Below are 15,869 nucleotides of genomic sequence, written 5' to 3' on the forward strand. Positions count from 1 at the left end.
CACGAAACCATAGACCATTCCTCCCCATGATTGGCAGGTATAGTGGCAGCATGGGGGGGTACATTGGACACCTTGGCACCAGTCCAAATGTATTATTCAGTGTCTAAGACCTACTGACTCCACCCCCTTCTCACGGAGAATATGGTACCAAGTGCCACATGTTGAAGATTATCCAAAGAGTGCTAATGTGTGCAACAATGAGAATTGCCGCTTATTTCATATGGCGATAGAATCACATTCTCATAATATGCATTAATTGCCAAAGCTCTAAACTGATATGATGAATTTACTTTAACAAGCAGCAGAACTCCTTAGGGTATCTGCTATGGCAACTGGTAGACAAGCCCCACTAAATCCCTAACAAGATTCCAAAAGAAACGCATATGCAACACCTATTTTTATGATACAGAAGAATTTTCTGCTTCTGAATTTCTAACAAAGCTATTGAAGCAGAAAACGTGATCTGAAAACCATTTTCTCTTATTAATTTTTAAGCCAAGCGCGCGGAACACAAAAAGTATGATGGATTTTTAATTTATGGGTAAATTGGGATTTAGACTTTCAAGCCAACTGAATGACAAAAAATGTATACAAATAGAAAATGTGATGAGAAAAATTGATGAGCGGACTGGAAAATGAGCAGTGAGAGAGGCTTCAAGTGGCTGCAGATTACCATGTAGTCAGGGCTGACTGAACCTAGAAAAGCTTGTAATTTGTTAATAAGAGTGAAATAGCTGTGGGAAGATACCAATACTGTAAGCAACCAGCGAAGAGTTAAATATTAATTTAACTCCAATTCCCTGGGCTTGTTACTGCATCTTAATGTAACTGAGGTAATGACTTACTGCTGCATATTTTATTAAATGTGATCAATGCAATCAATGCAAAATAAATTGACATATTACATTAATTAATGCCCTGCAAGGTAATTACAATTCACAGTCATCGGTCAAGGTGCGACTCGCAAGCTTATAAGAAAGAATGTATTACATTGCAGGCAAACTAGCAATTCTCATGATAAGTGTCAGAAAGTCTCTGAACTGCTAGTTGTCTGCTGTGAGCAATGGACATTTTACATTTGTTAGTCCCTGTATAGACAACCGTTATTACCAAATTATTGATAATAGCCTAAGCAAGTCAAGCATTACAAAAAAATCAGATATTTACAGGGATTTAAAGCAAACCTGAAGCAAAAAATAAAGAAAAAAAAAAAGAATAAAAAAAGACCTGTGACTTGTAATGTAAAGAATTGCATGTGTAGTACAGATAACAAAACTAACATTAGTAGCAAAGACAAAAAGTCTCATAATTGTATTTCCAGTTCTATAGTTTAAAAAAAAAAAAAACACAAAAAAACAACAACAACAATGCATTATCCTGTCATATTTGCAGTTTATAAAGTGCACTATGCTTTTTAAAGAACACCTGTAACGAAAAAAACCTCCCCTGGAGGTACTCATCTTGGGTGAGGGAAGTCTCCGGATCCTATCGAGGCTTTCCCCAGTCCTCCTCGGTCCCACGGCGGCAGCGATAAATTTTTCCGAACAGCGTGGATGTAAATATTTACCTACCCGGCTCCAGCGCAGGCGCAGTTATCGGCTCTCCACCTCGGAGATAGGAGGAAATAGCCAATTGCTGTTGGGCCGCTCTACTGTGCAGGCGCAAGTCTCCTGCACAGTAGAGCGGACCCGACAGAGATTGGCAATTTTCGCCTATCTCCGTGCGCAACAGCGCCCCCGCTGGAGCCAGGAAAGGTAAATAAATCAGCGCTTGTCAAAGGAGGATTCCGGGACACTTCGGGGGAGTCAGCGCTGGACTGCCTGCAGCTACAGGGGAGGGGGAAGCCTCATTGGGACCCTGAGGCTTCCCCCTCCCGAGGTAAGTACCCCCCAGGGGAACTTTTTTTTGTTACAGGTCTCTTTAAGCTATAAAACATAGCAGAAGGGGAGCTGTTTATGGGTTTGACCACACGTGAGGTTTAAATGTTTGGGGTTTTTGTCATGCTATAGTTGGCTCAGTATATTCTGTTATTTTCCGTTTTTTTATGTGCTCATCTGATCTGACTTCAAATTATGTACCTGTATTTTGTACCTGCAAATTTTAAATGTACGTTATGCTGGTAATTTTTGATGTTATGCACCTCAATAAACCTCTTCTTTATAGAAAAAAAAAAATAGCAGAAATTATGACACAGTGAACTTTCATGCAGTAAAACCTTATCTCAAGCTGTCTCTTACTGTTTCTTGGCTGTTCTAGTGCTTTATAGAAAACAAGACTGCATTCAACTCAAGTTGGGTTGAAGAGCCCAGAGAAGCTCTTTTGCATAGATGAAGATTTTTAACTTTCCTGTACTGGAAAACAATGAGACTTTTCTTTGCTACTAATGTTCTATTTCTCAGCTGTACTACACATACAATTGATTAGCTCAGAAGTCTATTTCCAAGTTTGCTTTAAATATACATAACCATTTAATTATATAATCAAATGTCCTGTCTCTCTCTTCCAACACTCCCCCAATGTTCCCATCATTTTTACTATATAGCCCAGGAGGCAAACCTATACATTTAAGGGTATGTGTGCTTATTTTCTCTACACACCATCTTTTTTAAAGCATCAATAAAACGATAGAGCTCTTGCACATCAGCCTGCATCTGAAATGCACACATTTACACACACCGTCCAGAGGTTATTTGAATGATCTATAGCATATAGATGATTCACAATTTGTTTCAAAATTATCAGGCAGTCATCAGCAGAAATGCTGCTGAAATACATATTTCCTGGTTGTCCTGCTCATCCACTGCCTGAAATACTTTAAGAAATAGACCCCGAACAAGCATGGTGAGCAGATATTTGTGGCAAAAATTTAACCAACTTTGCCGCATGCTTGTTTCAGGTGTGTGATTCAGGCACTACCGATGGCAGAATGATCCGCAGGTCTGCCAGGCAACTGGTATTAAAAAGAAATGAATTTGGCAACCTCCATAACCATCTTACTTCAGGTTCTCTTTAACATGTTGGTCACTGGCACAGTTCAGGGACCATGCTGACCATGGCCTGAATGAGACACCTGTGTCAAGTAGCGTATTCCATAATGTGAGTACTTGGTTATGTAGGTTAGTTCGCTGTAACCAACAATTGGCAAATGAGACTAAAGGTTTAACTAATAAAACTGCTTACTGCCAGCAAGCCTGCATATACATCACAGAAGGCTGAGCAGGCAGTAAAACAAAATGCACCAAGTACATCCCTATTCATTAACCCTTCACCCACCCCACTATGATTTATCAATTATCCCCTAAAGCTGTGATTGGAGCGCAGTTCCCTTGCCTTAGAAGTGCCAAGCCATTAAACCTACACTCAGGACTATAATTTGAAAAGTGGTGAACAGGGTCTCACTGGCTTGCTAGTCGTCCTCAGTTTTCAACAATGTTCTCAACTATGAGAGTGGCATACGGCATGGGCCTTCATAAAGTGCAAAATGAATCTGTTAGCCTTTTTGTAAATGGGAATAAGAACAACGGTGTCAGCAAAAAATTATAGTATTTTCAAAAGTGCTGGTCACAATGAAAAGTGTTATTACTTTCAACAATAATTCAGACTTGTCAGCATTTTACTTGTGCATAGTCCCTTTCTATATACAGGTCCAACAGAAAAGGTTTTGTCATGACTTCTGTGGGATAAGCTACTAGATGCTGAAATAAGAGTGAGGATACTATTTTAAAAGACAAGAGTGTTGAAAGGTCTACAGCACTGCAGAGTTCCTCATAAGATTAGTGCGGTCCTACCCAGTAATTTTAGCACAACAAATTAGCAAAACTGACTGCTAGATATTTTTTCCGGACGGCAGTGATTGTAATCGGTGCCCTGTTTGGAATCTGTTATACCTGCCAGAGTGTAGATTTTTATCACTTTTGTCGCAGGGGTCCTGTCATTGCAGCAGCCCAATCGCTCTGCTGTCATAATGACTATAATCCACTTCATTGGCTCCTGGCCCAGTGATCACTGATAACAAATCACAGTGATAACTGCCCGAATTTTAGAAGAAAAAAAATCTATTATTATTATGGCATATTTGATCAACTACTAGAAGAGAAATGTTCCATACAGTGAACAGATGGAATTCAATAAAAAACAAATTGATGTCGTGTCTTGTTTAGTATAGTATGTACTAAGACGATAGTATAAAAAAATAATGCATTGTTCTTCAGAGGGTCTTGTAATTGGAACAGCAGACTACAGATGTCTGTACAAAGAGGCCAGGGGAACTCAAGGTGAAAAGTCTAAGCATCAATTAGCTTTCAATGAAGCCATCACTTACTTCTCATACATGCATGCACTCTTACATAAACACACATCTTTATTGAAATACACAGCTGCATTGCACAAGGACTCACTTTGCAAAGAGAGCCGAGGTTGAATCCAAACGTCTGTGCATTGCGGGAACCAGCATTCATGTAGTTTCCTATGAGTAACACTATCTCCAGCAGTTTAGCGAAGCTCCTACTTTTCTTCATCTCCTCACATGCTTCACTGACAGCCATAATATCTGGTTTGATGTTGTTTACTTGCTCTTCAAGTTGAAGACGAAATAGAATTGCGTTGAGACGTGGAATGAGCTTCTTCACGCTGCTCATCTGATTAAAGAAAGGAATATATTTTATGAAATAGCTATATAATAATTTGCTGCTTTATAACATTTGCTTCTAGAGGGAACAAAAAAACAAAAGTTCTTTAGTGTGGGATATAATTACCAAGTACAACTTTTTGCAGAACTCCTCTCTCTTCTTATCAGCACTGTCTATTCTCTTGTGGGCAATGTATACAAAACAGAATTAAACAGCCAGAGGCACACAGACACAATTACAGCTAGTCCCCCAACCTCCGAACGTCCGTCTTAGGAACGACCCGCTGATATGAACGATCACCGATCCCATCATAATTACATCATATCTGGGTTCTGGTACCTCTTCTAGCAAGTCGGGGAAGTGTAAAAAAAGAGGAAGGAGAGGCTAAAGTTTGAGGAGTGAGGGGGAGGAGGATGTGATGTTAGTCCATGTTGTGTTGCTGTACGCTGGTTAGATCACATGCTGCCTTGTTAAACTACAGGGCACTGCTTGTGTTTGTCTCCAGACATATAATATTCCAATCATCGCTGATGGGCTGAACTCTGCTGGAAGCCACTAACTGCAATGCTTCAGTTTCACCAACTTCACACTACTACTGTTAGCCGTAAACAGTGGATCCCCAGAAATGCAGAGGCAGAGCAGGCTGGGGTACAGGAGAGCAGTGACAGGAGTATCCCATGCAGAGCAAAAGGACAGACAGCAAAAGGACAGCACAAGGAGCATGCAAGCAAATAACACCTTGGAACTAATTACACTGTTGCAAACAGCTTACAGTGTTCAGTTATTTTCTGTCAGCATTATGGTCTGCATGGGGAAAACAATGGCATGCAGACAATACTCATAATAATCATGCCATCATTTTCCCCATAACCTTGTATGGCTGCAAAAGATGGACCCTAAGAATAGCAAGTAGAAGAAAAATGGACTCCGAGTTGTAGTGCTGGTGACTGTTGCTTTGCATTCCATGTACAGCAATCATGACGAACAAAGAAGTATTGGAGCGTATAAGACCAGACATGTCACTGGAAGGCAAAACTCACCAGACTCAGACTCACATATTTCAGCCACGAAATTCAATCAAATTCCTTAGAGAAAGACCTAATGCTAGGACTGGTCAGTGGCAAACAGCGACAAGGCCGCCAGAGAATGTGTTTGGCTTGACACCATCAAAGCCGACACAAGATTGAGCTTAACCTCCCTGGCGTTCTATTAAGATCGCCAGGGAGGCTGCGGGAGGGTTTTTTTTTAATAAAAAAAAAAACTGTTTCATGCAGTCAACTGAAAGTTGGCTGCATGAAAGCCCACTAGAGGGCGCTCCGGAGGCGTTCTTCCGATCGCCTCCGGCGCCCAGAATAAACAAGGCAGGCCGCAATGAGCGGCCTTCCTTGTTTTGCTTACATCGTCGCCATAGCGACGAGCGGAGTGACGTCATGGACGTCAGCCGACGTCCTGACGTCAGCCGCCTCCGATCCAGCCCTTAGCGCTGGCCGGAACTTTTGTTCCGGCTGCGCAGGGCTCGGGAGGCTGGGGGGACCCTCTTTCGCCGCTGCTCGCGGCGGGGATCAGGCAGCACACGCGGCTGGCAAAGTGCCGGCTGCGTGTGCTGCTTTTTAGTTTGTAAAAATCGGCCCAGCAGGGCGTGAGCGGCGACCTCCGGCGGTGATGGACGGATATATTCGTCCATACCGCTGAGGAGGTTAAAGGACTTATGGTGTGAAGAGAAAAAAAAAATTATGTACCACATTGCAAAATGAGACCTCATGGCAGATGATCAGCTCCTTCCTTGTTCTGTCTGGAGCTTTGTTAGCTCAATCCACGCTCCATTACAGATCCTCCCCACGAACAGGGCTGAGGCAGCAGGGAACGTCCTTGCTGGCTCAGCGCTGCTCATCTCTGCTGAGGGGGCGCGGCTGACTTGAACTTCAATTAGTCATATGGGCATGCCCACAAGACATATAGCAAAGCGCACGGAGTGAGGACGGGCGGCAGACAGGGCTGGAAACCTGTGCAGCAGCACTAGCGGCTGGCGAACTGTGCAGGCCCTGGATTTTTAAAGCGGCAATTATAATCGCCATCAGATAAGGTGACCCTGGGGAGGGTCGGGGGCTGTAATGGAGCGTAGATTGAGCTAACAGTGCACCAGACGGTACAAGGAAGGTGCTGATCATCTGCCATGAGGTATAATTTTGCAATGAGGTACATAACTTTTTTTTGTCACTTCGCATTGTAAGTCCTTTAAGGCAACTGCTGGAAATGGAACAAGATCTGAAAGCATGGGGAGAGCTAATCCACAGAATCATGAAGAGTCAGATAAGACTGAATGGATAACATCACCGTTAAAATGAGGCTATGTTCAATATTGCTAGATACTTCTCCATGAGTTCTCCAAGACATGACCATCACTATTGCTCAGATTGCCTGGCATTCACACCAAAGAGTTTAATCTTTGTGTCATAAGACCAGAGAATTTTGTTTCTCATGGTCTGAGTGGTGCATTTTTTGGCAAACTCTGGTGCCTTTTACTAAGGAGTGCCTTCCGTCTGGCCACTCTACCATGCAGGCCTGATTGGTGGATTGCTGCAGAGATGGTTGTCCTTCTAGAAAGTGTACCCGAGGCAACATGTGACATGAGATAAACGTGTATGCACAGTACTAAACATTGATACGCAGGCTGTTTTACTTGTTTTATTTTGCTGCCGGAAAGAGGTAATTTTTAAGGATGGAAGTGACAGCTTTTGTCTTGTCAGTACCTTGTAAGGAATATAGTAAACGTCACTGATAAGCAAATTACAGCTGTAAGTTTTCCTGGTAGTATATCTTTTTTTCTACATATTTCTGAGAGCAGAGGGAGAGAGAAAGGGTCAATATAGTTCATGTATTTTCATTTAGGGACACTTAATAGACTGCAACTGAGCAGAGACAACAAAACCTGCAATCTACTTTCTAAATGTTTAAATATAAAATAAAATCCTGGGATGTCTAAAAAAGTTATTTTTAGGAGTAGGTGGATAAATATAATGGTTTATCTCATCAGTTTATTTTCACCTCAGGTTCACTTTCTAGAAGGTTCTCCTCTCTCCACAGAGAACCTATGGAGCTCTGACAGAGTGACTAAGGCCCTTCTCCCCCAATTGCTCAGCTTAGATTGCCATCCAGCTCTAGGAAGAGTCTGGGTGGTTTTAAACTTCTTCCACTTACAGATGAAGGCCATTGTGCTCATAGGAACCTCCAAAGCAGCAGAAATTTTTCTGTAACCTTCTTAAGATTTGTGCCTCAAGACAATCCTGTCTAGGTGGTCTACATTCCCTTGACTTCATGCTAGGTTTGTGCTCTGACATGAACCATCAACCGTGGGACCTTATACAGACAGATGTGTTCCTTTCCAAATCATGTCTGACCAACTGAATTTACCACAGATGGACTATGAAGCTGCAGAAACAGCTGAAGAATGATCAAGGTAAACAATATGCATCTGAGCTCAATTCTGTGTTTCATAGCAAAGGCTGTGAATTCTTGTGTACATGTGCTTTCTCAGCTTTTTTTTTTTATTTTTAATTAATTTGCCAAAACCCCATGTAAACTTTTTTTTTCATGTTGTCATTATAGGGTGTTGTGTGTAGAATTCGGAGGAAAAATGAATTTAATAAATTTTCAAATAAGGCTGTAACATAGCAAAGAACAAAGCGCGCATGCGCAGTACTTTCACGCCGGCCGCCGTGATGACGCGAGGCGGCCGGCGTGTGACGTAATCCGCGTCATATGCGGAAGAAGAAGCCCGACACTCGGGAGAGTGTCGCCCGGGCTGCGGCCTGCCAGCCATTCCGGAGCGGGGAGAAGGAGAGGAGTCAGGACGCCGGCGTGGGACCTCCCGACCAGCACTGGGCTGGAAAAAGCCCCTGGTGAGTACAACTTTCCTTTTTTTTCTGAGCTCGGAGTCCCTTTAACAGTTTCACAGCATCAGAACTTTTTCTTACCAAAGCATCATTTTTAGCTGCATTTTTAACTAAGCTCTACCCATCAAAGAAAATAAGCCCGGGCTTTTTTCCCTGATGCTGTGCAGAGCATGATGTGATTCCCTATGTTGTTATTCACGTTGTCTAGCAACTGCGAGAGGTGCACAGGACACAGGACAGTTGGAACTGTGTCTCATGCTCCCTGTCACCTCCTTTCAACCAAAAAGATGGCTGTCATCATGAAATCAAACATTTGCCTGTTCTTTTAAAACAGTGTGGGTAAGAGATTATATTACCGATCTATTTTAATTAACATAACTATTGTAACTTAATGACAGTATGTTTGTTTAGGCTGGAGTTCCTCTTTAAAGTCTCTCCAAGCACCTATCTTAAAACAATGTCTAAGAGTTTGCGACAGAGGTATGAAACCCTTACACCTCTCCTTGCTGAAAATCTGTGAAAGTTCATAAAACCATAACCCAAAAGAAGACTGCTCCACTCAAGATATCCTCTGGCAGAAGGTGCAGCCAACATACTGACTTTCCCTCCATATTAGGTGGACTCCTCCTGAGTATAGATACCTAGATGTGCCCCAGTAGCTCCCTCAGTATAGCTAGCTAGATGCTGCCCCAGCATTAAGTCACCCCCTCCCCCGTATAGCTAGCTAGACGTACCCCCCAGTAATAGGTACCCCCCTCCAGTATAAATAGCCACATGTTCCCCCAATACACACTGGGCAGTCTCCTCTAAAGAGAATAGATAGCCAGATTTTCCACAATTATTGGGGGCAGAGTGGTGTGTCATCATACAAACATTGCCTCCTCCCCCCCCCCCCCCCCCCCCCCAGTTCAGTCCAATGCTTGGGAGGAAGCAGTATGTATCTCCCCTCACACGGCTATATGCGGTGCATGCCTGCAGCAGAGACTTATCTGTCAGCACTCCCAAGATTACTCTAAAACTCTGCCTGTTACACTCACAGTGTCTCATCTCTAAGATTCCCTCCAGTGGTGGATGTAATGAGAGACGCCAATAGAGGGCATCAGAGCTGAGAAAGGGTGGCGACAGATTAGTCGATGTAGCAAGCATGCTCCGCATGTGGCTGAGAAAAAAGGAGGAAGACGCACACAAGCTTGTGCCTCCCAAGCCTCAGACCGGCATTGGGGGGGGGGGGGGGGGGTGAGGTGCTTGCATGGCAGCACACCACTCTGAAAACTATGTGAAGCGAGTATAAGCTTAGGCTGATATTTTCAGCATATTTTGGGTGCTGAAAACGGTACTTACCGGTATATGGTAGCCCTAATCAGTAAAACAAAAAAATCTTGCATTATTGATTTTAGCCTCATTTTAAGATACAATGACCTCACACCTCCAGTTACTCTGGCATTATTGATTTTAGCCTCATTTTAATATACAATTACATCACACCTCCAGTTACTCTGTCTTGCATCCACTAGCTGGTTGTACAAGTGCACTACTTATCTCTGTGTAGACTGCATTCAAGAATGATTACAGGTGTATAGGTTACTCATGAGCCAGTGTTATACATAACTAGTTATGACATGCCAGTATCTTAAGAATGGGATAAATCACTAATGCAGGCACATTAAATTAAAGGTCAGTTCCATGTTTCAACACATTTGAACTATATTTAAGTAAAATATCACAAACACTTTAACAAAACCAGAAAAAAAAATTGCATTAACAGTATTATGAATCATGATCTTGATTTACAGAAAATATATTAAATACAATGTGTTGAAAACTTCTGAAGAAACCTGAAATGGTGATTTTCATTGGAAGTAATTTATTAAATCTTACTTTTGTACATTTTCCCAGTCATAATGACATAATTTTAGAAATACAACTGTACATAAATTCTGTCCACTGTGACCTTTTAGTTGAAAACCATTTATGGGAATTAGCACAGATAATACTGTATATCTCAACACCTTTTATCTTGCAGCTATAAAAAGCTGCCTAGCACTAGAGTGGATTTACAATATCTTCATCCTCTTCAAAACCTATTCAGCATGACAGAGTCACAAATGCAACTTTGTAATCCAATTATTAATTTTAAATGTGGATTGTACAATACACATCAAGATACAGAGAAATAAAATAATCACTCACCACTATGCCAAACTGCTCTGGTTCAGACAAGTTGCTGTACTCATCCTTGAGTTTAGCCAACGCAGCCAGTTGGGTTTGTTCAGGCATGTGTTTTATTAAATTCTAGTACAAGAAACCAAGAAAGGCAGGGGATAGGGGGAAGAAAGTTATGACAGACAACTTAAGAACTAAGGTAACACTTTCCATATATGTTCAAGTAAATAGCAGCTAAAAAATTATCACAGATGTTATACTGCACAGTGTATCTGCCCAGCACTCCTGGATTGATCGATTTGACACACACAATATATTTTAATTTTATACTTTCCCTAACAGATTGTATTTTCCCTGACTGCTTTAGCTATAGGTTATATTAATGGTGGGACAATCCTCTAATTACAAACAGGTTCTGTTGCCAGAGTTTGTAAGTTGAATCCGGTGTTAAATATTGCAAAACGTGGATAAATTACCGTATTTTTCGCCGTATAAGATGCACTTCTTCTCCCCCAAAAATGGGGTTAAAGTCTCTGCGTCTTATAAGGAAAAGGCAGGGAATCCCCAACTTCCCAACGCCCGCCGCTACGAACCGCCGCTACGTCGGTGATTCCCTGCCTGATTCCCCGCTGTGTGTTTATCCTGCTCCCCCCCCCCCCCCGCTTACACGTCTAAGCCCCCCGCTTATGTCGCCGGGTCCCCCATGTGTATGAAGCGGCATCGGGCAGCAGCTTACCTCCTCCATCTTGCCTGCGGCGATTGAAAACATCGGGCTCCTGTGGGCGGCTTCCTCTAGTGCCGGCTTCTAATGACACGTCATCAATTACGCGTCATTAGAAGCCGGCACTAGAGGAAGCCGCCCACAGGAGCCGGATGTCTTCAATCGCCGCAGGCAAGATGGAGGAGATAAGCTGCTGCTGCATACACAGGGGGGACCCGGCAACATAAGCGGGGGGGCTTAGACAAGTAAGCGGGGAGGGGGAGGTAGGATAAACACATAGCGGGGAGCCAGGCACAGGGGGGAAACATGGGGGGCGACCACAAGGCACAGAGGGGACCAGAGGGCATGGGGGGGCAGACCACAAGGCACAGAGGGGACCAGAGGACACGGGGGGCAGACCAGAGGGCACAGTGGGGCGACCACAAGGCACAGAGGGGATCAGAGGACACAGAGGCAGTATTTTCCAGATGAAGCAGGCACACCGTCTGGCATCAAGTTTCGGGGTGATTGGTGAAGTGGTATAGGCAGTACCACACAAGCAAATGCACAAATCTCACCAGCACACCTCAAATTAAAGCACACCGTTTATTGTGCCAGTTTCCACAATCTTCCAACAATTGTTTCAGGGGCCACACAGGGTCCCCTTTTATCAAGGCATGTGGACCACAAGGCATGTGGACCACATGCCTTGATAAAGGGGGACCCTGTGTGGCCCCCGAAACAATTGTTGGAAGATTGTGGAAACTGGCACAATAAACGGTGTGCTTTTATTTGAGGTGGGCTGGTGAGATTTGTGGATTTATTAGAGGACACAGAGGGGGCAGACCACAAGACATAGGGGCAGACCAGAGGGCACAGGGGGGCAGACCACAAGGCATAGAGGGGAACAGAGGACACAGACCAGAGGGCACAGGGGGGCAGACCACAGGGCACAGGGGGGCAGACCACAAGGCACAGAGGGGAACAGAGGACACAGACCAGAGGGCACAGGGGGGCAGACCACAGGGCACAGGGGGGCAGACCACAAGGCACAGAGGGGAACAGAGGACACAGACCAGAGGGCACAGGGGGGCAGACCACAAGGCACAGAGGGGACCAGAGGACACAGGGGGGCAGACCAGAGGGCACAGGGGGGAGACCACAGGACACAGGGTAGGAGACCAGAGGACACTTGGGGTAGACAGGGGGAGATAAGGACACATGAGGTACACAGGAGGACACCATTTGGGGGAGGACATGTACAAGATGCTCCTGAAATATGGATGCACCAGATTTAGTTCATATTTTTTTCCCCGTTTCTTGCCCTCTAAGCCTGGGTGTGTCTTATATTCCGGAGCGTCTTATACGGCGCGAAATACGAGTACATGCTGTTTGGATTTGGACATATTGTATAAACTATTTTATTTTGCTGTTAATGTACTTTTCAAGCGTTTTAAATTGCTTATAACAATTTAAACAATACTTTAACAATTAACTAAAATACGTAAAAAAACTAAAAAAAAAAAAAAAACGTATTGTATAATTTGTAGAACTTTGTTTCTTTAAAAGGGGTTCTGTGGAGTGTTGAAAAAACAAAAACTGACACTTACCTGGGGCTTCTATTAGCCCCCTGTAGCTGTATTTTCCCCGCCGTCCTCCTACGATCACCCGTTCCCCGTCGCTGGTACCGGTCAATTATTCGTCCAACAAGACAAATAGTGCATGCTCCCGCTCGCGTCTCCTGGGAGCTTACTGCACAAGCGCAGTGCAGGGTTTTTCTCGTACTGCGCAGCCGCAGTCTCAGAGGAATCATTAGACCGGGACCAGCGGTGGGGAATGGATCGCAAGGAGGACGGCGTGGGACATGACAGCTACAGGGGGCCGATAGAAGCCCCAGGTAAGTGTTTTTGTATTGTTCAACCCTCCACAGAACCCCTTTAAAAGTAACTATAGTGTTTTCTAAGTAGGGGACTGCCTGTATTGTGATCTCTATTTTACATCACAAGTCTGCCATTCCAATGGAAGTGCAGACATGTTTCATCTCCACAGCAGCTCACAACCGCCTGATAATGGCAAACAGACAGTAAATTGCATGACTATGGACACACTTGTGACACAATTCAGCGCTTCCAGATTGCCTGTGTGTCCACCCTGCATGTCAAGCTGGGCTGAAGAAATGCCGAGGAGTGCTGGTTACTCAATAGCCATTTTCTGCTCCTGAAATAGGTACCTAGCGTCTTAACATTAAGGTTAGCAAAATATTACTGAAATAGTGGGGAAACACGTTACTTAAAACACAATTTTCAATACTAAATCAAATTATTATACTCTACACTTCTCACATAGCCTTACCTGAACCATGGACTCGGATAACTGAGTTTCATCAATCTCAAGTATTAGGTGTTTGATGTCTTCATAAGGCAATCGGTAGGACCCTAAGAAAATGGCTAAAAATAGGGACATACCTTTAACGAAATAGTAACAAAGTGAAAATACATTAATCTCTGGAAAAAAGTGTACTGTGTACTTTCCTGGCTACTTAAAGAGGAACTGTTACGAAAATCTTAAAATGTTAAATACATACAAATAAGTACATTTCTTCCAGAGTAAACTGAGCCATAAATTACTTTTCCCCTATGTTGCTGTCACTTACGGTAGGTAGTAGAAATCAAAAAATGTATGCAAAGATGCTGTCAGCCTCCCTGCTCGCTGAACACTTCTTTGGCAGTTTGATGGAGCAATTGCCATTAACTAAGTGCTCTTAAAAATAAAGAAAACCCTGAGAACCCCCCATTTCAAGATGGGCTAGTTCAAAATCTGTCAGTAATGTCAGATTTCTACTACTTACTGTAAGTGACAGCAACATAGGAGAAAAGTAATTTATGTCTCATTTTACTCTGGAAGAAACATACTTGTTATTTGTATATGTTTACATGTATTTTAATCACTTGAGGACCACAGTGGTAAACCCCTCCTAAAGACCAGGCCAAGTTTACTAAAATGGCCGCTGCAGCTTTAAGGCCAAGCTGCAGGGCCACACAACACAGCACACGAGCGATCCCCCCCCCTCTTTAACCCCCACCAACAAAGCTCTCTGTTGGTGGGGTCTGATCACCCCCCAGGTGTTTAATATTTATTTGACTGTTTTTTAAACAAAAATGTACATTTTTTTTTCTTAATCCCCCTCCCTCCCTCCACACAATTACGTGATCAGCTGTCATAGGCTTCAGCCTATGAGAGACGATCGCTCTCTTGTCCCCCAGGGGGACAGTCATGTCACACAGTTGTCCCCAGTACAGCGCTGCTGCAGATCACAGCGCTGTACTTAGTGAAAAGATGGCGGTTTCGCCGTCTAACAGTCTCTGAAGAGGGGGCGGATTTTCAAGAGAGGTCCTTTGAACTAACTAGATCCCTAATCCAAAAGTTTCAACGCCCTAAATACATAAAAAGTGTTACTTTCCATTTTTTCCACAATCTTGCAGTGTTGTCATAATTCCATCAAGTGACATACACAATCTGCTGCTACTGCTCTTTAAAGCACAAGTCCTACGTTTTATCATACAGCACGGTTAACTTGACACTTACATAGATTTTGAGCAATCTTTGGCTCCAGCACCTTGAGCTCCTTAATTCTTTTCTTGAAAACAAGGCTGTCTTCAACCTGATCATCTTTCCTCACTGTTTTTATGTTATGAAGAAACATACAATTATTCATTATGAATTTACAATGACCGATATATGCAAAGAACAATAACAAATACAGTATATGCAAAGAACAAAAGAGTAGACAGACAGACACACACACACACACACACACACACACACACACACACACATACGCACACACACTTTCTGGAACACACGTTTCTAGGGATGAGTGGTCAAATGTTTTCAGCAAAGTTCATACATGCAATGAATTTGGTTGTTTTGGCTTACAGAACTGTTATAGAATTGCCACATTTTGCTTTCAAATTCACTTTTTACCGGATGATTTTTGGATGAAACAATGGCACCAACTTCAGCCACAAATCCCCACACGTGCTATAAATGCCAAGTTCATATACATTTAATAATACAGCTTGTGTCATCTTCCTGCTGCTGCTCTCCTGAGTGAGGCTCCTTCTGGATTACAAATACTGTTTTATATATGAGCTCCAACTTCCGGCCTACTACTTCGATTAACATTGCCCAATGTTTAAGGAAATTAGCTTAAATGTTTATCCGAGTTTGATTATAACAGACCATTTATACATTTGTCATTTAAAGTGCACTTAATGATTTACTGTGATTATTGGGATTTGGCAGCTCTGGATTGTCTGCTGCTTCTTTGGGTAAACCCCTTTCCAGAGACTTTGGAGACGTCACTCTATTGCATTCTTTTGCAAGCAACTGTTGGTATTCCATTAGCGTACGAGAGATAACGGCAGTGGAGACTTGGGCGCAGGATTCAGCCGATATATGGCTGATCCTGCTGCCGCACAAGTC

The 15,869-nt window shown here is 43.2% G+C and overlaps 1 protein-coding gene across 4 annotated transcripts in view; it reads right to left on the reverse strand.

Annotated features, from left to right (window-relative positions):
• DIAPH3 (diaphanous related formin 3) overlaps nt 1–15,869 on the reverse strand; it is an 847,513-nt gene that overhangs the window by 397,742 nt on the left and 433,902 nt on the right. For all 4 annotated transcript variants that reach the window (XM_068267828.1, XM_068267829.1, XM_068267827.1 and 1 more), the window contains 4 exons: nt 14,970–15,062; nt 13,737–13,831; nt 10,712–10,813; nt 4,398–4,637 (listed from right to left, as the gene is read on the reverse strand). In XM_068267828.1, the coding sequence (XP_068123929.1) occupies nt 4,398–4,637; nt 10,712–10,813; nt 13,737–13,831; nt 14,970–15,062 (530 nt within the window). The remainder of the gene's footprint in view (nt 1–4,397; nt 4,638–10,711; nt 10,814–13,736; nt 13,832–14,969; nt 15,063–15,869) is intronic.

The sequence above is a fragment of the Hyperolius riggenbachi genome, chromosome 2 (assembly GCF_040937935.1).
Source record: "Hyperolius riggenbachi isolate aHypRig1 chromosome 2, aHypRig1.pri, whole genome shotgun sequence".
Taxonomy (NCBI): Eukaryota; Metazoa; Chordata; class Amphibia; order Anura; family Hyperoliidae; genus Hyperolius; species Hyperolius riggenbachi.